Raw genomic sequence first — 23577 nt, 5'->3', positions numbered from 1 at the left:
TCCAATCATAATTAATTCTTTAGCCCATCTTTGTTCACTCACTTATTCTGGCAAATGTGAACACATTAATCTTTGAGTTTAGGCTGCATGAGAGCGAGCTTTCTACACTGTGTTTTTGTTAGTATCTTGTTTAATAGCCAGACTGCTTATGCTGTTTTGTACTTGTAGTACAGAAGTCACCAGGAGATGTACAGACATCAGCTTGAGAGGCTAAGAGTTAAACAGAATAAAAGGAGCTCGCGTCCAGCCCCATGCCTCAAAAAACAGGGAAGAAAAGTAATGCTTTAAGTGTAGCAATGCAGCATGAGACCTCATGGGAGAACTTATTTACAAAACGATCCCAGAGAAACATCCTTCAAAGAAAGAGGTATAACAGATGTAATGTTTTATTGATGGCCTGTAAATTGGCTGTATTATTCTCAGTTAATTGGCAGAGCCTGTGAATGTAACATCACAGGGATGTGCAAAATAGCACGCTGGGAGACACTCTGATCCTGTGGGTATCAGTGCAGTGTTGAAAGCCTGGTAAGTTTGTACAGCACGTACAGCTTTGTCCTGTTATATTGCATTAGAGCAGCTGTGCTACTGTTGGCATAATTCTTGGGTGTTTTTTATATATATGTAAACTTATATTATTACCCCAAAACAGAGGTACAGTCATACCTTTCTGCAAAATAAGTTGTCCTTTTGGAAGCCACTTCATCCAGTGTGGAAATTCCCATGTGTTTTGTAATGTGGGAGCCCCAGTCACTGAGCACTTACCCTGTAGGGAAGGATGTATGGCATTGGTGCTCGTTTGTCTTTCAGCATGTTCACTACAAATTCTTTCATTTCATAATTTCACCTCGCTTGCAGATTTTCCTGTGTGAAGTAGCCTATCAGAAATGCAAATTACTAGACATTATTAGCTTCTGAAACTTATTTGGTCCGGCTAAAGTTTCAGTTAAGAAACAGGCTGAGAAACTGGATATGATACACAAGCAGAGTGCGAGCTGGGTACATCAGATAAGGTCATTTCACTACAGAGTGTTATGGGTTTGGTTTTAAAAAATTAATTTTAAAAGTTATAAAAATAGCAAAGAAAAACTCTAATAATATCCAGTCATAACGGCTTCCTTTATAGCCATTGCTTTGTATCAAAAGACAGGCACAAGATTTCCAACTTGCATCTGTAGTTTCCTATCAGGGCTTTTTCGCTTGAAATAGGATACTTTTCAGTTCATTGTTTTTTTAAAAAAAAGTTTTCAAGCCAAACCTTGAGAGGTCTTCACTTGCTGGTGAAGTAAAGCTGTAGATGTGAAAATGAAATGCAAAAGCCCTCAAGCTTTCAAATCTACAACTTTCACAGAGCAATAGAGAATAATATCGGTATTTATTTCTGTTGTGGTTTTGATGGTGATATTAGGGAGAAGTATTCTTAAAGCAGAATACATCCTGATCAAGGTAATTTTGCATGAAAATCTCTGGGGAACCTGAAGTGAGATGCTGAAGTAGTCACATGAATGAGTGGTCTACTTTACATAATGGTGTGAGAGTTTAGCTGATGCTCCAAACTGAACCTCTTGGGGAATTTCAGAGGTTCTCTGCAGCGTGATCACTTGTGAATATCCCCACGAATGATTTCCTCAACCTACTTCATCAGTCTCCTCCAAGAGTGGCGTGTTGCTGGGGGAGGTATTTGCTGGATGGTAATGGGGGGCTGGATGTGAGTGCAGTATAGAGAAAAGCAGAGGGGTGAGTGAGGAGCTGACTGTCTCTGCCAAGGTAAATAGGTGGTCAGGCACAGCTGCTGGGATTGTGAGAGCAGCTCTGCATCAACCAGAAGGGGAGTAAGTTGTGTCTCCCCCTTTGCTATACATCTGTGATGCAGGGAGCTGGAGCAGAGCAGCATCCTGCCAGAGGTGCTGGTGTCAGACTGGGTCAGGGCCCAGCCTTGCAGCTGCGTTTCAGAGGTGACAGATACCCACCAACCTTGTGGCAGAGCTCCTTGGAAGCAGTGTTCAACTCTTCTTCCAGACCTGTTTCCATGTGCCCCTTCCCACCCCTAATTCTCCTGCAGGGTTTTTTCTGCCTCTACCACAGTGCCTTCTCCTAAAGCCCTGTCTGCAGGAGGGGGAGCCAGGCACCATCCTGCTGAATCCTCATCCGGAGGCTATGTTTCTCCATCCTCCTCCCAGCCACCCCTCCCTGTTCCCATTTACCTACGCAGGTCAACAAAGATATTATAATTTTTTTTTACTAAGGCTTCCAAGCCGCCCTCAGTGTCCAGTCCAGCGCTGGGTGTACAGCGTGCCCTGAGGCAACACAGAGCTGCTCCGACACGCTGCTTGACACTTTTCCTTTTCCCAATTTCCTACGTTTCTTGCAACACAGCCGCTGCCTGTCCCCACTAAGCTCGTGGATCGTGTCCCCCCCCTCCGTCCCCTCCGCGCTGCTGGCCGGGGGACGCGGGGCCCACCTGCCTGATGTCAACATCTCGCAGGGCGAGGCTGGGGAGGAATGTGCCGCTCCCAGCCCGGCGCAGGTAATTAATCCCCAGGACTGACAGGTGGCAACAGGCGGCCTTTGGCTGCGGCTCCTGGGGAAAAGCGCTCGGAGGAAGGATTTTAATAGCTCATCAGCACAATTCGTGCGCGCCTGGCGAGGTGCGGGCCGTGCAGCGGCAGGGCCAGGGAAGGGGCAGAGGAGCTCAAGGGGAAGATGAAGTTTGCCTCTGTGAAGGCAGACTCCCGTGGGTGAGGCTCTGCCCCTCCCCAAGGGGAAGATGAGGGTTATTTATTTCCTTCGCCTGCAGCAGAGAAATTTGGTAAATGTCTTCAGAGTGTGGTGCTGTCAGCATCCCCTCCTGCTCCAGTCCTCCCCAGTTGTTGCACGGTGGTTTTTTCACTCAGATGGGGATCGCTCACAGGTGCTTCTTGCTGGTGTGGTGGTAGCATGAACACAGAGGATCTGGAGGCACACAGAGCTGATGGCTGTGGAACCCATCTGTTGTGCCCATGGCTTGAATGTCTGCTACATCTGCGAGCAGCAAACTCTAAAGCGTGCTCTCTAGAGCCTGGTGAGATGGACGACCTCAGAGCTGCACCAACAGCTAGCAAGCGATGGGGTGAAGGTTCTGCTGAACTGAGGGTTGCATCTGGCAGGAGGTGTCAGCATTCACAGTGCTCCTGGGAAAGCTCCCTGGGGACTTCCCTGCTGAGTGTTGCGAACACAAATCTGCTCCTAAGAGTGTGAATGTGCACACACACATCCCTGCCCCCCAGCTCCCAACAATTTCTGTGAATGAAAAAGTTTGTCAAAGCAAAAATATTTAAGATGTACACATAAATACTGTTTTTTCTTTCTAAAATATACTTTTTTTTTCCTACTCCTTTTGTGTTTTGTCCTAAATGAATTAACTTTGCCCTGTCTTAGGTTTTCTATTTTTCATGGCTCTTTGTTCTCATCTGTGAGTATGTCAGCATAAGTAAATGTTGCTTTCTCATTCTTCCAACTCATTCTTTTTTCCTTTCTCAAAGCTAGTTTGTTAGTGGAGAAATCACAGCTGTCCGCTGGCTTTGAAAATGTCAGGTAAAATGACTCTGGTGTTTAACTGAGTTGAACTAAAACGTGACTTCTTGAAAGAAGCTTGCGAGAGATTTAAAAGACCCGTTGATCTGAGCAGAAGGGGCTCAGGGCTGTCACACCATAAGCCAGCCTCTGGGATCACCTTCAAGTTGACATTCGTCAGCCTTTGCAGAGCTGCTTGAACCCCACTCCTTTTAAAGACTTAAGGGCGGTAATCCCTTGGCTGGATCAGATGGTAAGGCAGATTCTAGAGGTAGATTTCCAAAGCAGTGTTTGGGGGATTTTGCTACATCAGAGTTTTGCAGGGGAATTGAATGCTCAGTGAAAAGCCATTTCAGTTTGTCTTGCACAAAGCACTTGCTTCCAGGAGATGTCTGTCGTTGTAGTGAAAATTCTCCATTTGAGGAGTGAAGTATGTTTTGTTTTCTCCCTTAAACCCTTTGACACACCTTCCAGAGAAGGGGCTTGCTGAAAAATCAGACAGGTGTTGCCTGATGGTGGCTGGCGTGTGTGCATTGTGATACTGAATTACCAGCCAGGGTGCCAAGAGTGGGTAATACAGTATGTCTGCACAGGCAGGTGGGGAGGGCAGGGCTGCAGGCGCTGGAATGTTTTCTTCTTTCCTTTTAAAACATATTATTAAGCAAAAAGCTAAATTCGCTGTTGTTCTTAGCAATCTCTTGAAGTCTGCTTATTTGGGCATGACTTGCAGCAATTGAACCCCAAGGAAGAATCGGAGCCAAACCTTTTCCCCCCCCACCTCTCTCCTGAGCGGATAATGTGGTGCCAGGCTCCGTTCTTTTGTTTTGAAATAACTTTTTTGCTCTGTATGTCTTGTAGAAGTAGTGTTCATGCTCCCCAGGCTTTTGGCACAGCTTTCCTTCCTGCTGCTACATAATGACTGTTGTCATCTCCATAAATGACAGGCTTGTTGATTTAGGTCAGACTCCTTTTTAGTAGTTTTCCTCTTAATTAATTTCCCTACTCAGGCAAGTAGCAGAAGTCTGTTGGTTAATAGTCATGCTCTGGATTTGTTAACTGCCTTAATTTCAAGTATTTACACCTGAAAGTTACCAATTGAGAGCAATTCATTTCTTGACAGGTCTCTCTCTGGATTTGTGCAAAGTGTTGGTTCTGCTTTGACTTTTCTGACATCAGTGTCTTTCAAAGAATGATCTTCTCCTTCCTCCCCCACTGCTGGCATAAAAATACTGAATCTCAGTCTCGTGATCCTTGCTGGGAGTTGCTGATCTTGTGCTCTTATCCCTCATACAGTGAGCATCTGTCAGTTCCTGTAGCAAAGTGGTGGGCAGGGTGGCCGTCACCTCCTGCCAGGTGGGGCGTTTTGGGGTCCTCTGCCTGCAGGCTTTCTCTGAATGCACAGGCAGCTCCTGCCTCGGGGGTTTTCTCATGCTTATTTGCTTTGAAATCTATATACAATATCCTGTCTTACTCTGTGGATATAGCGATTATCGCTGATCCAGTACCAAGTCGCAGTGACCTAGTTGTTGGCATCTATTTATGCCAGCAGATGACTGGGCATCAGGTTACCCGTGGTCACAGCGGAGCTGGCAGGATGAGAAACTCAAGCCCTTTGCTGTCTGACAGCAGGTACCCCGTGGACAGATTTACACCGGTGTTAAATGACCGGCCTCTTGAGGACTACATGCTTGTGGGCCGCTGTGCTGGGGTAGAGGTGGAGTCCCTGCCAAGTCTCAGTGTGCCACGGCCCTGAGCCCTGCGCAACGCCCAGGAGACACGAACTCCTCCTGCAGTTGTGTAACAAAGGTGGCTTCTCACCTCCTGCCTTGTCTTTCTGTGTGGGTTGCTGCTGGTTGCCTCCTAGCACCCAGCTGTGTCCCAAAGGTGAGCAGCACAGGGCTTGGTGGCTTTCTGCTCACCCTCCTCTGCCGTGCCTGGCTCAAGTTGGTGTTAGCCAGAGCTCTGGGGTCTGAAGGCTTACAAGCCCTGTGTTTTGGGCTTGTAAGCTCAAACACACATCTCTTCTGTTATCGGAGAGGCCTGTTCTTTGTAACCTATTAGCCCTTGGCTGTTTTCTGTCTGTAAATTTAAGCTGCAGGCCCTGTGCTTCCCTGCTGGTTGTAGCTCAAGGGGTCGGCAGTTGGGCCCCTGGGGGGCAGATAGAAGGGGAGCAGATTCCATTCTTTGCTGGTGGAGGGGTAACACTGGTTGACCTGGAGCCTGTGTGTTTTTGCTTGCATTGGGTGCCTTTCCTGTCCTTCCAGAAGCAGTGATTTCCCCTTCTCTTTTAATGCTGGTGAAGATACTAGACGTAAAACTCTAGTCAACACCACTACTTCTGGTCCCTGACCCGGGCTTACGACGGGTGTATCTCCTTCCATTTGTTCAATTCTCTGAATGCTTGTAGACACCAGACACGTTTGCTCCTGGTGTGTGTGCTGTGCCCTTGCCAAGCCATCACACTTCCATATTTATGCTTTCATTTCAGCCCACTGCGTTTGGGTGCACGGTTTCTTTACACTTCAGTGACAGTAAAACATCCAAGCAGTTCGGTGGCTTTTTCAGGCTTTCCATGTATGCTTTCTAAACTTTCTTCCTCTTTCAAATGTGATTCTTTTCTTACTCAGGAGATGAAAAGACAACATAGTGAGCTCACTCTTACCTTTAGTAAGGAATTGCTTTTTAATTAAAAAACAATAAGGAATTTCAGGTTAAAAAGATGTCTGATATAAATCACCATCTAGATGTGTTTCGCAACTTTTTTTGTAATTGTTTGGCATGTTCCCCATTTCCGCGGGCTGGGTAAATCCTTTGTGGGCTTAATCTCTAGCCTGCAGGCACATAAAATACATTGCACAACTTGGCCTTTGCATTTTAGAGATTTTTTTTTCCTTGACTTAAATACCTGTAGCATCTCCTCTGCCATGTGGCAGGATGGCATTGAGCGAGCAGGGAAGGGGCCAGCCTGTCTTATTTTTAATCCCCCCTCTCCTCCCCAGTGTCTCTCCCAGCTTTGGTTTTCCTGTGTTAGCAATGTGTACACTTTGAAATGCAAATAATCTCTGAATATCGCTAGCTAATCCTTCTGTTGCCACGTCACCCACCACCCACCCATGCATGCGCCAGCTCTTCCCATCCCAGCAGGGTGGATGGCCAACTTGTGCTCCCGACCTGTATGAACCTGTTGGTGCTCTGTTTGAACAGTTGGGACCAGGGCTGTATCAGCCACAGCTGCTGGAGACGTTTTCAATAAAACAACCACCTTGGGGCTTTCACTTTTCTTTCTCTGCAGGAACCAAAGAGATGGAAGTAGGGAAATGCCAGCAATTCCTGTGGGTTATGTGCTTAGTTATTGGGAGAGCTCTGCACTCGCGAGTGTCTGAATGCCAAGGAAAAAATAACAAATTGCTCTGTATTGGGGTATCAGCAAAAACTGCCTTACTTTGGATCAGCAGAAGAGACTGGAGAGGCCCTTTCACAGGGAAATTCAGAAAAAAAGGATTTAGACTGTGGTATACTGAACCACTTACAGGTTTCATAGAGTCACAGAACGGCGTGGTTTGGAAGGGACCTTAAAGCCCATACAGTTCTAACCCCCTGCCACGGACCAGGTTGCCCAGGGCCTGGCCTTGAACACCTCCAGGGGTGGGGCATCCACGACTTCTCTGGGCAAACTGTTCCAGTGCCTCATCACCCTCTGAGTGAGGAATTTCTTCCTAACCTCTAATCTAAATCTCCCTTCTTCTAGTTTAAAACCCTCCCCCCTTGTCAAAACCTTTCCCCATGTCCTATCACAACCTCACTGAGTATCTGCCCAAAGTGTCCTTGTGACTATTCCTGCTAAATGCATATTCTTATTTCAGCAAGGGCTTTTAAAAAAAATAAACCAGTGACTTTAGCCTATGCCGTAACGTTTTGCTGAGTAAAGGTTTCCAGATGTGAACACAGTTGAGGGAAATGCTGTGCCAGCACACTGGAGCAGAATGTCCTGGAAGAGGGAACCTAACATGCTCTGAACTAGCACAGTGAATAGGAGCTTCTTGCTCTGTTCCAGGTGTCTGTTGCACACACCAGGATGGTGGCTGCCTCCATTTTGGAGCCAGCTTCTGGATTGTGCTTCAGGTTCCATTGTAGACCAGCTTTTTGGGTTGTTTTGCTATCCAGAGCTTTGATATCTTTTTATTTTTTCCCCCTGCTACTTTGTGGATACAGTGCTCAGAGTTTAAAAGTGGGGATGCTGATATAGAGATGATCAGCAGGGGTATGAGAGACTTTTTTTTTCTTTTTTTTTTTTTTTTTTAAAAAAAAAAGATAAATATCAGATCTGGCACAACTCTCAGCTTGGTCAGGGTCTTGCTCTCAAACAGTGTTCAGTTCCAGCGTTCATGGTTTTTACTGTTCTCAAAAACAAGAGTTTTTTCTTACAAAACAGGATGAAACATTTCATGTGGTTTTCAGCCTTTCCAGGATTACAGGCTGTTGTGAAAAGAATATTTTCCACTTTGTTAGGTGGGTAACGTGCACCCCCCCCTCTTTCAAGGGATGCACAAGAGAAATAAAGATTGTATTTGATCACATAATAGCAGTGCTTTTGCTGAATATTTTTGCCTTTGGGAAAACTAGGTGTTAGTCTTACATTCCACTATTCTAAAACAAGTAAAGGTCTGTTTTTGCCATTTGTCTGGCTGTGTGGCTCTTCTCTGAACAAATGCAATGCCTATGGAATAGCAGGTACATTCAGCCATGTGCATAAACCCATCTCCATCTCTTTGGCATGCCTCCACCCCTAGCTGAACGTCCTGACTCTCTTGCTCTTTTCCCCCATTCAGTACTCCACCGAACTGAAAAAGCTGTACTGCCAGATCGCCAAGACATGTCCCATTCAGATCAAAGTGCTGACCCCACCACCCCAGGGAGCCGTCATCCGGGCTATGCCAGTCTACAAGAAAGCTGAACACGTCACTGAAGTGGTCAAACGCTGCCCGAATCACGAGCTGAGCCGGGAGTTCAACGAGGGTAAGGAGGGCAATGCTTTGGAGAATGCCAGTATGGGGTTTTGCGGCAGTGTCGCTGCCAGTCTGTTGGCAGCAGACCTCCTTGCAGTGTTTCTTGTAGCTTTTTTGCTGCTGTGCTTAGCAGGAAGCTTTGTGCTATGCTTTAGCTATTCCTGTGTGAGCACGTACTTGGGAAGAAAATACCGAAATAAACCTCATGCCTGCCCAGGTTGGATGGATGTCTGTCCCTACGGCAGCCAGTGCCCTTCTGGCAGCTTTTCCCCACTCTGCTTGGGCTCCTTTTGAGAAGCAGCTGTTTTTGCGCTCAGGAATGAGCTTCCATGTCGCTGGGGCAGGGATCTAGTAACAGGATGCAATATCATCTCCAGTCCTTAATCCGCACCTCAAAGATGAAGGGGCTGTTTATCTCTAGTAGGATAGCATTAAGTGCCAGCATCAACTGCAGGCAACCTTCCTGTACGCTTAACACTATTAGTTCAGTATTAATGTTCTAATCTTTTACTCGCTTCTTCTCATATTAGTGAAGTAGCAGCTGTTTTGAAAATGTCTTGGGATTTTCTGCAAACTCATGGGCTGGGCTCCATTTTGCCTTGGCTGCTGAAGTTCACATAAGTTCAGATGAGCATCTGTTTTATTCTACATACATTATTTGTCTCCTACTGTAAAAAAAAAAAAAAGCATTAGCAGCATGTCCTGGGAGCCTAGCTCCCTTGGCTAGTTACAGTGCAGCCAGCAAGACAGGTCCCAAAACAAGCAAGGACTTGAGATCTGAAAATCAGCATGAAGTGAGACAGTGTTTTGAAACACATTTTTTTCTGTTAGAAAGTGCTTTTCCAACAAACTGGATTTTTTTTGAGTTGATACTTGGTTAAGTGACAGTTTTAAAGAAGGGGAGGAGGGATTAAGACTATGAATTCTTAAAGACTATGAATTCTTATTTTGAAAAAAATATTTCTGAATATGCTGTATTTTAAGAAATAAACAGCTCAAACACAAAATGAATCATTTAGATGAACCTAAAACAGGCTTTGTTCTTCAGAATTCATGTTATAGAAACACTAAAGTAAACTTGCAGGAAGGAAACTTTTTTGAACTATTGTAAAGGGGCCTAGAAACAAAGATCATGTTCCTTGCCCTCTACTGCTGTAAGCAAGCATGATTTTTCAAGCTGGCCATTAATTAAAAGATTTTTTTTTTTGGCTGCTTCTATCTTTTTAAACTCCTTAGGATCGATAATGATGGGCAGGAACAGAAGAGGGCTAACTGTTTGGAAAGAACTAGGAGTTGAGACCCGAAGGAATTGGTTTCATGTACACTTTGGGGGTGGGGGAGGAGAAGGCTTTCAGCTGCTGCAAAAATCCAGTTACCTGCTGGAAGAGCTGCCTTGAGCTGCCATTCAGTTGATGTTTGGGCTTGTTTAGTTTGGGATCTTGGGAAATCCATGTTCAAGTTTGCTCGCAGGTATCCAGTGTGAGCTTGAGGAAGTCTATATAGCCTTTGTCTGGCAGTTGGAACCGTGGAAAGAGATGCTTTAAGGGCTGGGAGGCACATGTGCTGTGATAGACCTCTGGTACCAGGCGTGGGGTTCCCCTGAGTTGTAAGATCCTGTTGCCCTGCACTTGAGCTTGCATCACCAAACAATGTCTTGGTTTTGTCTCCTTGTCCTTGCAGGGCAGATTGCGCCTCCCAGCCACCTGATCAGGGTGGAAGGGAACAGCCATGCCCAGTACGTAGAAGACCCCATCACTGGGAGACAGAGCGTGCTGGTCCCATATGAGCCACCTCAGGTATGTTGTGAGCTCAGGGTGGGGGCATCCTGACATGTGAAAGGGTTGGGGTCTTAACAGTAGGCAAAGGAGACAAGTCATGCGCTTGCCCTATCCTCATCAGGTTGAATTCCTCTTTATCAGAAATGGTATTTTAAATACCTTCATCCCTTCAGAGACTTCTTCAAGTGAAAAAAAAAAAAGAGTTCTTCACTTTTTTTTTTAAGGAAGTCTTATGGTAGGGAAAGTTCCGTGATTGCCTGGTTATAGCACAGCCATGGGAGTGGAAAGGATTTTCAGAGGGATACCTTGCAAAAAGCAGAGCTTTCTATCCACCATTTCTTCTGCTCATCCCTTCTGTCTCATCTAGGTTGGGACAGAGTTCACAACAGTCTTGTACAACTTCATGTGTAACAGTAGCTGCGTAGGAGGGATGAACCGTCGCCCAATCCTCATCATCGTCACACTGGAAACTAGAGAGTAAGTACTGTGTCACAAATATAGCCCTTTGCTTGTGGGGTTGCAGGGTTCTTAGGGGACAGTTTTCACATCTTTGCAGGCAAGAGTTGCCCAACACCTGGGACATTCTGACTAGGGAGTGGTAAGTTTGGGTCTGTCTGCATAGTCTAGTCCAAATCACTTGGACTCTGTCCTTACTGCATTCTTACCTGGAGTAAATGATGAGTGTTTTTGCAGATGAGGAGTTTTGATGCATAGAAATCTTTAGCTCTTAGGAGTATGCCTAGCCCCCACCTGCAAATAGCTAGGTACCCTGTTTCTATGTCTACTGAGCAGAGTGCTTTCATTCCCTTGCTCTAATGTGGCAAATCTCTCAAAATGTAAGGAAGAGGATAGAGACCAGTGGTCAAACTAAAAGGAAAAATAAAGCAGGTAGCAACTATTCTGGCTAATCATGTTAGATTTAGGTCAGGTTGATGATTTGATTTGATGATCTTGAAGGTATTTTCCAACCTAAATGATTCTGATTCCTCCAGGTCTCTGACTGAGGTGTCACCCCTCCCCTGCATACATAGGTACCATTTAAGATCAAAATAGGAGTCTGAGTTAACAGCTGGATCAGTGTGAATAGATTATGTGGATTTCTTCTCTAATTTTCTTTCTATGACTTCCAGTGAATCCATGTATTATTTGCTGAACATGTCTAAGATGAGCTGTCAGTGGATGGGACGTGTTAGTTCTGGGATGGAGGGGTAAAGCAGGGGTAGGTAACTAGTTTGTGAGCTTGGTCAGGGTGTGAGGGATGCTGCTGGCCAGTGTCTGAGCCATCAGTTGATGTTTCTTCTTTCACCTTTCTTCGCAGTGGGCAAGTCTTGGGCCGCCGATGTTTTGAAGCCCGCATTTGCGCTTGCCCAGGCAGAGATCGCAAAGCAGACGAGGACAGCATCCGCAAGCAGCAAGTCTCTGACAGCACAAAGAATGGTGATGGTACGAAGCGCCGTAAGTAGCTGGCAGAGCTGGGCAGATTGCAGATCGTGCTGTCACCAGGTGCAGGTGCAACCCTGGCACTTGTGCCATGGGGACAGAGCACTCCTGCGTGTGGACTCGGAGGCAGGAGGGTGTTAGATGTCTGTCAGATGCGCACAGCATCTGTGCATGTTTGACAGTCTGGGTTTACAGGATCCCTCGCAGTGCTGCCTGTAGTAGTTATCTGTTCCAGCCAGCACTACCAGTGTTGGGGACGTGTTTATCTGATAGCCTCAAGGTACTTGGATGGGCCTGCCAACCACTTTTGAACCTTTACTGCTCGCTTGGGGCCATGCTGTCATTCCCTGCTCGTTCTAGCCAGTGTCTCCTGCTGTGGCATGTCTTCACGGTTGCAGGGATCTATATGAAGGCTCTACATAAACCCCGCTGTGTGATTAAGGTGCTTTGGCATCTCTCTGCTCCATGGAATACAAGATGCTCATCAGATGCACAAAGGGTAGAAACTCAACTTTGGTTTTCCACATATGCTCAGTGATGGCACTTGGCTGCTTAGCGAAGAGGCATACTTTAACAGGAGGCAAATTGGAGGTCTTAATTTCTGCAGTGGATTCTTTGTGCTCATTTTGTTTTGCTCTGCTGTCGTGGATCACCAATCCACTGACAGCTCATAAGCATTAGCCATCCATTTGATGTCTCTTGTATATATCTCTTCTTTTCCTTTTTTCCTTTTTTCTATTTTTCTTTGTCTAATGGGACGTTTTTTGTGTTTCTTTCAGCTTTTCGACAAGGAACTCATGGCATACAGATGACATCTATCAAAAAAAGACGTTCTCCAGATGATGAGCTCTTATACTTACCAGTGAGTTTTCTCCATCTTTGCTTTTGCTCTGTTTAGTATCTTCCTTAGTGATCTGAGGCAACTTGGCTGCTCACCTAGACCTTAGAGAACTATGTTTAGCATCTAGAACTGGTATGTGAAATACTTTCATTTTCCCAGAGATATCTATTTTAAATGCATGTTCTAAACAAAAAATGTGGAAGGAAATTCCATTGTTTGCTGACCTGAGTCTGGCTTGTGCAAGGTATAAAAGAATATCCCAAAGGACTTGTCTGTCCTGGTAGGATCATGGTCTTGGAGGTGTTGACTGAGTATTGAGATACTTTTGTATCTGTGGCTCCTGAGCTTTCTGTAGGAATTATGTGCTGAATTCTGCTTTTTTTTGCTGACAAAGATGGATGCTACTGTGCCTTTTATATGTGCTGCCCTTGTGCTGGAGTGATAGAGGCAAAATATTCTCTATTAATTGTAGGAACAGAAAGGGCAAGCTTGATCCCTAACTTTCTGTTGAACTGCTTTGCCCATAGACCATGTTTATGTGAGTTAAATTGGAAACCCCATGGTGCCCTTAAGGGAGAAGGGAGAACCAAACCCACCAGCTAAACTCCTTACTCTTTTTCTGTAAAGCACGTAAGGTTTATCCCCAGATATGAGGCAGGTAAATACATTTTTTGTCTAATGGATTGGACCAAAATAATATTTATGGTTAGTGTAGGTTTACATCAAGCTAGATGATAACCCCAAAATGTTCACTAGCCTGAGGTGTCAGATTATCAGCTCTTCAACATTTATCTGCTGTACTTCTAGCACCAGGCTTAGCGGGTTTTCTGTTTATGCATTGAGTATAAACAGTATTTGCATTCTGCACTGGTTGTTTACTTAATCTACAACTCAAGATGGCTGTCACTCTAGATGCAGTCCTTCAAGGTTTTTTTCACTCTTTTCCCTGTGATCCAGGTGAGGGGAAGAGAAACATATGAAATGCTACTAAAAATCAAAGAGTCCCTGGAACTTATGCAGTACCTTCCCCAGCACACGATTGAGACTTACCGGCAGCAGCAGCAACAGCAGCACCAGCACTTGCTCCAGAAGCAGTGAGTATGGGTGTGTTTGCAGTGACCTCTGCAGTAAGGATGATGGGGAAGGGGGAGAGAGAGGAGAGAGACACAGAAGGCTTCTGTGCGATGGTGTATAGGGATAAGGTGCTTAACCAAGGGCTAAGCACTCCTAGCGTGCTACACTGGAAAAATCCTTTCCAACAGTATGGAACTGCTTGTTAACCCTGTGTTCAGAGCTGATGGAAATCAATGCCAGGAATTTGGACAAAGCCAAATTTCTGGACCAGAACCTGAGAGACTGAGTTTGAAATCCAGGTTTTGCAACCTACCTGCCTGTCTGTGCAGTGGGGCAAAGCAGTCCTTCTTCCCCAAGTGCAGGCCCTGACTGATTGCAGTTCCATCTCTATCCGATACATGTGCATGACCAAGCTGGGAAACATAAGGTGGTCTGTGCTGTTCTCCCATCTTCTTTGTGAGAACCAGCAATGAATGTGGAAGTCCTTTCCATGTCTTCTCAGGGGAATTCACAAAGCATTTTGTAGAAGCACACAGGGTTGGGACTGTGAGCACCAGCCTGGCCAAGTGCTCAAACCATACTGCTGCACTGCTGATGTTGAAGGGCTGGTGTCTGTGTCTGTCTTTCAGTGGAATGTAAATTCTGTAGGTTCCTGAGCTATAACAGTGGAAGCTGAAAATCAGGATTGAGGGTAAAACATTTATCAAGTTGCTTTCTAGACAATGAGCATTTCAAAAAAAAGGTTCTTTGTGTGCACTTTTGAAGTGTTTTTAAACCCAAAAAAAAGTACTTTGTCGCTGACTTTCTACATTGTGTGTAAGAAACTTTGCATTCAGGCAGACATAGTCCCTGTCTGAGCTCGGCTGGCAGGGCTACGCAAGGATTACTTTGGGTGGTGTAAGTGGCAGGAGGATGGGGAGAAGAAGCGCCAAATAAGTGTCTGGTTTCCATTTTCCTCTCTGTTCCTAATGCTTTACAGTTGCAGAGGCTGGTTCAGAGAGTGACTTCCCAGACAGACCGTAAGCAGTGTCATTCATGGGCCTTGCTTCACCTGCTGTATCGGGTGACAGCAAGTAGCCGTCCGGGCTGTAGGTAGCCGCCAGCGGTAGTGCTTAGCATCTCACGCGTTCCTGCTGGTAAGCTCACGCGTCAAGAGGCTGCGGGTATAACTCATTCCTTTGCAGAGGTTAGCACAAGGCCAAGGCACCACATAAGTCCCATTTGAGCCTGTAGGGATTTATTTTGGTGCCTTGGCCTTGTCTCAGGACTTCTGCAATACCACGGCTTTGTGCCAGATCTCTGCATATGTTCACATTTTGACCTGTGTTCTTAGTGTCAGCTGTAGTCTTGCAGAGATGTTAAAGCCTTGTGCTGAAATGGCTGGAGCATCCAGGGGCTCTGGGCAATTTTTGAGATGCTTTTTAAAAGTAATAAAGTAAAATTCAGTTGTCTGAGCCGTTTGTATATACTATAATTTGTATTTACTAGCTGCTAGACATTGTGGCCTTTGTGCACTCAGCTGCATGTCTTCAAAGCTCCACCTGAACTACAGCCATTTCCACTGAGAAATGGTTCTGTAAGCAGAAATGGACAGCAGCAGATGACAGTTTTCATTTGGTGGTGACAGTTGCTTTGCCATAATTACTGTTTTCGTTCTTCTTATATCAATAGGATGGGTTCCTGGTAACTGAAGTTGGTATTTGTGTTACCCTTAAGACCAGTGTGCATGAGTCCAGCCATTTAATTTAATGAAACTTCTTTTAGCATGTCTCCTGGCACTTGTCCAGTTATATACTCATTTTTCTCAGCTGCTGAGTGTGCTGGGATACTGGAGAGAAAGATTAAGAGCTCTTAAGGATGCTGGGAGTGGGGTGAAAAATTTTTTTCATTGTCTGTCCAGGGTTACAGTAGTTGTCTCTGCTGACAGCTTGCCATCAAGTAGGGTCCTCCATGCTGAAATGCATGTTCAAGCATCAGCTTCTTAGGTGCATGTGGGTTCTGGTACTTTTGCCTCAATAAACCAGGATATATGTTTAATTCTGAAAGAATGTGTCGAGGGCAAAGGGAAATTTGGCTGAAGAAACTCGATAGATATGATTGCACCCCCCCCCCCCCCCCCCCCAAAAAAAAAAAAAAATGTAAAATTGAGATCTTGCTGTAAGAATGGGGAGAGAAAGTAATTTGTAGGAACTGGCTTGCATAAGAGCAATCGTGTGCAAGCAGGTTTAGCTAACCACATGTTGTGCGTTTTTTTTTTTTTTTTTTTTTTGAAGAGTAGAAAAAATAAGGGATGATAATATCATGGTGAAAGGTAATTTATTTCCTCTAGACCAGATTTTTTTAAAAGTATAATAGCTCTCAGGCACAAACAGACCAGCATTGTGTTTGACAGGCCAACAGATAAAGCTGTCTTGCAGTTCTGGAATACAAAGGACAAATCTGGTGACAATCCACGTCCCGCAAGATGATCAAAAACACTGCAGTGCTCCACATTGCTCCAGACCACATCTTTCTCTGTCTCATCTCCTCTCTCTGTTTGCTTTTTTGTGCATGGTTTTCTCTTATTTACTGTTATGCCAAATACCTTCATGATCATAGGTGGGAAGGTGTTTTGTTGTTTTATTTTTTTTGCTGCAGTTTCTGTTCTTCCTTTTTCACTGCCAAATCCTGGGGCCCATATTTGAAGAGCAGCACATCTATTTAGAGGGCTTCATTTTCAAGGTCTGCCACTGGCAAATACTTGACAGAAAGGTTTTAAACACCAGAAAATTCCTGTTTTCAGAGATACCAGAGGTGGCCCACGCTTTCATGGGGAGGGGAAGTTTTTTCAATCTTCTACTGTGAAATACACTGTCAATATTCTCAAGGAATAACTACCCAGTCTCCAAGGTTTTAATGGAAAGCACTTCTTCATATTCAACAAAAAGGGATTAACCCTTTTAAGCACTGTTTTCAGAACAGCCTGCGTTTGAATGTGTAATAACATGATCGAAGGGAGTTTGCAGAATCTTCCAACGCCTACTAAGAACAACTCTTATCCTAGCATGCTCTTACAGCCTTAGTAAATATTTCTTTCATGTTAGTGGGGCTGCAGCTACCAACCTACTGGCTGCCTTTCAATCTAGTGAGCAGCACAGTTCATTCCCCAAAAGAGAAGGGATTAACCTCATAAGTGAGGTGTGACAAAGCAGAGCTATCCAGTGCCTCGTGTGCTCCAGCTGAGACAGGAACTGCAAGGAGTCTGGTGCTTACCACGGCAGGGAGGAGGCCAGCAGGGAAGGTGTTCTTCATGCCTCCACCTGGTTGTTCTCTGTCTTGGTGTGGAAGCTCTACTGGATTTTTGCATGGCTTGGTTTGTTTTTGTAGTGCTGTGTTTGCATGTGTTGTGAACTCGAGGCACTTGGATAGCAAGTTTTTGGTATTTCTATATCTCACTAGAGAATTAGCAAGATTAAAGTAAGTTAGAATACAAGTGTGGGATTAGGCACATGAAGACATGCAGTGCTCGCTTCGCTGGCTCTGAGGGTGCATTGCCTTTGTGTTAGCTGGCAGCCCCAGGGACCCTTCAGCTTCAGTGCAGAGAGTCCCTTGGTTTGAAAGAGGGAGTACTGGAGAAATAATCACTACAGCCCTTTCACAGTAGGCACAATCCTCTCTTCCTAGTACCAGCGTCTGTTTTTCAAGTAACTGAAGTTTGAAATAAACTTGGTGGAAGCTGCTTCTCTCTTCTTCCTGTTTGGCTGAGTGCTTTTTTCTTCTCATATTTCTTCAGCCCATCAAGAGCTGCTGGGAACAGTATCAGAGCACTGTTTGCACCCATGAGACTGGGACACAGAAATCTGATTTCCATATCAAATAGTTGTTTTCTTCCTTGCCAAGCACTTGCTTGTATCTGGGGCTTTCCAGCTTTCTAAATATGCCTGTTGCATGCCCTCACTGTAGGTGCAAAGACGTCTGCTTATTCCCTCTGTCACAGCCATACTGTGATCATGAAGGTTGGAAGGTGGCTGTTTCTCTCTTGGTGTCTGATGAAGGGTTCTGTAAATTCATCTCTTCTTTTCTCTGGTTCCTTCTCTACAGTCTCCTTTCGGCCTGCTTCAGGAGTGAACTCATGGACTCAAGGAGAGACTCTCCCAAACAAACCGATACCATCCTAAAACATTCCAGCCCCCCAAAACCATCAGTATATCCATAAACCGAGCTGGCAGGGTGGCTTTGCCCAGCTCGCAGGACTAGGAGCAGTGGGGCAAATATACAGCCTGATAGCAAGGGAGTACGTAGAGTAATCTCCTGAAGGGACTCAAAGTTTGCCAAAACAACAGACACTTCTACAGATCTCTTAGCTGTTGCCGGTGGCATTGGGAGGTCTGGAACCACAATGTTGTCTTTCCTGGTGTAACTTTTTCTTGTTTTTGTAATCTGTTAATACTCTTTCCTGTTAACTTCTGTATTTGTGAAACTCGGCAGGGTTTCTCTGAGCAGGTCTCAATTTTGAAATGCCTCGTCTTGTTTAAATTAAAGTATTCATGGGCTGGGGGGATGGAAGAGGGTGGGGTGTTTAAAGTCTGTGGTAATCAGTTGGGCCTGTTTTAATGCCAGTTATGCAGTAATAGTGCAAGTAGCTGAAGTATTTGTACTGCTGGACAGAGGGAAGTAGTAATTATATTGGCACTAGATATAAAATTAATTTTTTTTCTGTAGAAATACCCACTAATTTGGTGTCATGAATTGTTTCCCTTTATTTCTAATCATAAAAGGTCTGATCTAAAATGCATCAAAATTGTAGGGAAGACTGTATGACACTCTCTGACTTTGCACCATATTGCTTTGGAGCACGCATTAAGCCTATTACATTTTACCCAGTCACTATAGACCTCAGTTCAAAGGAAAGCAGTGCCAGCATATGTTGCAGTTGACTCAGCCAAGTGGCCTTAAGCCATGCCCATCTTGTCCATTAATCTTGCAGTCAGTGGCCATTGTTCTCGCTTTTTGTGTCCGTAAATAGACTGGCTTAGCAATTCCTGTGCAGGAGACTTTCTCAGCAAGGGCTTGTAAATCCTTGCACTGCTTGTGTCAGACTCTGCCTCTGAAAGTTGTTTGTATGGGGCTTGACAAGGTGGATTTGCATCCTTTAGAAGCTTCATCTCTAAGTGTCAACCCCAGATCAGCATGAAGGAAGAATGATGAACAGGCAAGTAACACGCTATGGAATTAAACTGGCATTGCTGATTGTGGCTCGAGGAGCACATACTGGAGATGGGGAAGGAGCTGCCAAGATGGTGCTTGCTGTGGCTTGTCTTCACATGAAAACCAATTGCTAATGCTGGTAGAGAAGTGTACTTTGACTTAGACTTATGTTCTCAGGCAGTGGCATCTTTCCTGGGGGAACCCGCTGCTGTTCATGGCTGTGGGAGATAGAAATATGAAGAACTTACTGAAAGGTGCTCCCTGCATGCTGGTAAACACCCAGATCAGCGGTGGTTGGGGAGCAGAGCTCAGACACAAATGCCAGCGATCAGTAGCCCATGAGAATAGCAAGTCGGTGGCTGGATCGATGCTAATGGGGACCTGTATGCCTGCAGCTCAACTGATGCTGGATTTGTTTGGAGCAGGTGCATACCAAGCACTGACACACTTGTGGTTAGGCACAGCCTGAAGAGGAGGTGCCTTCCAATGCAGAGCGGGCCTCCTGGCCACCCACCAAGGAAAGAATGCCTGATGCAGTGGGAGAAGACTCTTATCTCTGAACATCGCATCATCTGCTTCCAGGCAGCAGAGCTGTGATCTGAGCAGGTGATGACTCGCACTGAAATCTCTTGAGAGCTGTATTCCATCTCTGGATATCTCCTGCATTGTCTTAACAAGACTTGTTCTACCATAGGGGAGGGCTGATGCAGAAGAGCCCCCCGGAAATGTGATTAAATATAAATAGTGAAGTAAATGCTAGCAGTGATTATTCATAGAGTTGCAGTTCTACCATTGTTCCTCGTGTAAAGTTAGACAAATCAAGTGCCTCTTTACTTTGTCTGGAAACTCTAGGAAGAGTTTCAAGATCACAGAAAAGATACTACCGTGCCTTTTTATTTGGGAGAAGAAAGGCAATACCCCTCCTTTCCATGTGGGAGCTGGGAATCTAAACCTCAACTGCAACGTAAACGTGGGATTATGTTTGGCAATATCAGTCTGTCTTTCCAGCACAGGTTCATCACTGGATCTTGTTTTTGTCTGCTTGTGGATGCCAATATGGAAATACTGGGATAGGGGTACGCTAATGTCAATCAGAACTCTACTTCAGGGCCTGCCCACTAGAAAGTTTGAGGAAGCAAACCATCAGGAGGTATGAGGCACCCACAGCCCCTCATCAGGAGATCCTAGCTCATGTTCTAGTTGTCCTGTGGTCTGACCTGTGGGAATTCTTATGTACCATTGTGGGCAATGCAGTACCTGGGATTTCCAAACAAGCAATTGAATTATTTGGATCCCACTGTCCTCTGGGATGTCTTTCCTATTTGTATTCTTTACTTTTAAGAGGGTGTTTATGAAAATGGTCTTAATGGTGACTCAGTTTCCTCTCCAGCTACTAGGTGATTATCTGAAAGTGTAGCTTTTTCCATTAAATAACCTGGAGCTGGAAGAGTTAGAGTTGCCTTTTAGTCTGTCCTCTGCAGCTGGGGGAAAAATGCCACCAGCCTTCAACTGTCTTTTGATCCTTCCTCTCTGGTGCTTCAAAAAAGTAAACCTCTTTCCTTTCAAGGAATAACTGAGTGGATTAAGTGGTCCTTAGCAGTCACCCAGGCTGTATCAGTCTTTATCAACTAGTCAATGTATGTCTGCTCCCTGTATCATAACTTTATTCCCTGAAGGGTAAGCTTCATTCACTGTTTGCCTTGGGAAATTCCCATACCTGAAATGTAAAGGGAATTGTTTCTACCATTTGCCCTGTGCTGTAGCTGCTGCCTGCCTAGTGACCATCATCAGAGCTCCTCGTTTCCATGCTCCCAGCTGGCTACCAAGCACACAGATCACTTGAGCAATTGAAAAGATGCACTATTGGCAGTTACAGAACTGCAGCTTTTTGAGATGTGGAGAGCAAGGGCATCTCCCTGCTTTTTAGTGTTGCTTTTTAGTGTCTGGTTTCATGAGCTCTAAGTGATGAGTGCAGCTGAGCATTATCTGTCCCTTCTGTGCCATTACTGGAGTGCATCAGTGACATCCCAGAGTTATGCAATGCAGTAGGCAACCTTACTTGAAAAAGAATTGCCACTGGGCATATAGACCATGTATGAACTTGCCATGTAAACCTTGATGCACTTGCTCTGGCCACTGTAAGGAAAAGCAGGCCCAGAACTGAGCAGCTTCAATTCTTCCTCGGTCTCTGCATTGCAACTAGCTCTTAAGTTTTCAGGGATAGCAAGCCATAGGCACAGGGGCTCGGTTGAGATCTTGAACTCTCCAACCCTGAGCTGCTCTACTCCTGCACTTAGGGAACCTTCGTAATTTGCATAAAGACTGCTTACATTATGGTGTGCTCATCTAATGTGAATGAGGACTCAAGGACTTGGCTACTGAATCAGGTAATTGGTCTATCCAAGCAGTTTTCTACCTCTGGTGCAGGGCTGGTATCCAGTGAGCTGGGAAAGCACAGATTTATATAAGGTAACCTGTGAACTGAACTGTGCTTCATATGTGGGAGAGAGTAAGTTCCTTCCTGACCTCTTGAGATGATCAGTATATGCCTTGAAGCGTGAGAGTTGATTGCCCTCATATGAGCTTGCATAACTACAAATGTTATTGGCTAAATAATTACATAGCCTCTTGAAGAGAGAAAAATCAGTTGCAGAATGTGACTCAGTGCCTTTTGTATCAGACTGTTCCAAGAAGCATAATAGTCTCTTAATTGAAGTCCTTATACCTTGATATTAAAATGTGTTTTGCTGGCATTGATATCAAAGAAATGTTAATGCTCCTACTTCTAATCTTTCTTGAGATATAGTAAGTATAATTTTAATGAAAATCACTGTGCATGACATTCTTATAATACCTGTTTAAAAAAAAAAAAAAGAGAAAAAAGCAATATATTTTAAATGAATCCTCAAAACACCATGTAGTCTGTGTGTTTAATACCAAAAACATTTTCTTGTGTTTCTGAGGCTGTTGCTATATTGATGTGTGACGTTAATTTTGAATAAAATTTTGCATCTTGGTTTATCTTGGGACTTTTCTTTGGCTAAATGGCTTTATCTAGACCTTTCATGTCTGCTTATGTGACTGAATAGTTCAGTATAAAAGATTATGGGTATAAAGAAAAATGCTTTTGTTTCTGTCCTGTTTCATTGACATGAGTTTAATTGTCTTAATAGAGCTAATCTTGATTCTTATGAGTACGAAAGAGATGAGAATGGAGTCCTTAAGCTGTAAGTGGAAGTATGTATTTTTTTCGTATTGCATAGGGTGCTTTTGGCTCTTGTTCACTTTTTTTTCCCCCAGTGTTCTGCAGGAGCATAACTAGTTTTGTTGAGATCACTCTTGGTGGCATTGAGAGAAAAATTAGGCCCACTACTGACCTCCTTGCAGAACCTTGTTCTTTACCGACAGGTATCCAAAAAAAAGTGTTTAGAGCCATGAGCTCTCTAAAATAAAACCTGCCCTGAGCTTAAATAGTGAAAATAAATCTCTTTTGGGAAGCCTTTGTTGGTTTCATTTGGAATTTCACTGTGGAGGCTGTTGTACACGGTGACCTCCCCACTTGCATGGCATGCAGATTCTGCCCTAAGGGGCTTCTTCAGGTGTGTATGAATTTCAGCTGAAGCTCAGTTAGTCTAGGTTCCTGAACTTGCAAAGCAGAACTATTAATTCTAGTCCGAAATTTGGAGGTCTCTTAAGGGTAGTGTCCGTCTGACTCGAATCTTACGACTGGCCTCAACTTTTATAATTGCTGAAGTGAAACCTCCAATCTGAATAATTCCCTTCGTTCTGAAAAGCTGGGCCTGAACTTCGTGGCTCAGTTTCACTTCCCCCTGGGAGTTGCTGCCATCATTAATATTAATTTGTGAAGCTGCTTCTGCTTTCCACTTCCTTGAGTCTATGAAGTTTGCTGGATCTTGTCCTGCATCTTCACTGCCAAAGGACAGTTCACACCCTTCTGCACCTCCTGTAATTGTGTAATTAAGTAACATTTCTTCAGGGCCTTAGATATTCAAGCCTGTTAGCATAGATGTTTCTCCACCCAACGTTACAAGTTTTAAAAAGTGCAGGAAGCTGGAGACGATGTAATTGTATGGAACTTGACCTTGAGTGCTGAAGGTTTTAATAAATTACCCAAGAATAAGCCTTTTCTTTCCTTTACACTTTGCTTATTTTAATAACTATTCCCTTTGCATAGAAGGAGAGCCAGTTCCCAGGAATTGGCGTAGCCAGTTAGACCCAGACGAACGAGTTTCTCAATGGGGAATCAGATGGGAATGTGCCCTTTCTCACTCACCACGGGGTCACTCTGGTATGGCCAGATGGGCGCTGGGCTCCTTGCAAGCCCAGCAAGGAGGCTTGTGCGAGGGTTATGTCGTGTTTGGGAAGCGTGCCCGCTTCCTGAGTGTCTTTGCCCAGTCTTGTGAGCTCCCTTGGTGTGCAGAGAGAGAACCTGCTCTCCTGCGGCCCAGCAGCGCCCTGCCAAGCGTGCTGTTGGGCCTGCTCTAATGGTCGTGTTCTGCATATTCCGACTAAGACCCCACTCCAAATGAGATGCCGCAGCCGTAACTTGAGCTCGGAGCTGGGCTGCCGTTCAGAAGCAGCCCGGTTTTCATGCTCCGGATCGCTTACGAGGTGGGATTGCAGCTGGGACCATCGGGGCTGGGTAGGGATGAGCTTACCAGCAAGTCTCTGGCCCAGTTTG

General features: G+C 44.9%; 1 protein-coding gene across 6 annotated transcripts in view; it reads left to right on the top strand.

The window, feature by feature from the left end:
• The window catches only part of TP63 (tumor protein p63), a 102251-nt gene that overhangs the window by 71547 nt on the left and 7127 nt on the right, over positions 1–23577 (top strand). For 3 of the 6 annotated variants that reach the window (XM_084292060.1, XM_084292062.1, XM_084292063.1), the window contains 6 exons: positions 8379–8565; positions 10236–10351; positions 10701–10810; positions 11652–11788; positions 12553–12635; positions 13572–13708. In XM_084292060.1, the coding sequence (XP_084148186.1) occupies positions 8379–8565; positions 10236–10351; positions 10701–10810; positions 11652–11788; positions 12553–12635; positions 13572–13708 (770 nt within the window). Of the gene's footprint in view, positions 1–8378; positions 8566–10235; positions 10352–10700; positions 10811–11651; positions 11789–12552; positions 12636–13571; positions 13709–17768; positions 21897–22048; positions 22067–23577 lie in introns of those variants that run through there. The other 3 variants (XR_014618715.1, XM_084292064.1, XM_084292061.1) reach the window with 3 other exon arrangements.

The sequence above is a fragment of the Netta rufina genome (genome assembly GCF_964035555.1).
Source record: "Netta rufina genome assembly, chromosome: 9".
Classification (NCBI taxonomy): domain Eukaryota; kingdom Metazoa; phylum Chordata; class Aves; order Anseriformes; family Anatidae; genus Netta; species Netta rufina.
Note: the sequence above shows the minus strand (reverse complement) of the source record. Positions and strands in the feature narration are given on the sequence as shown.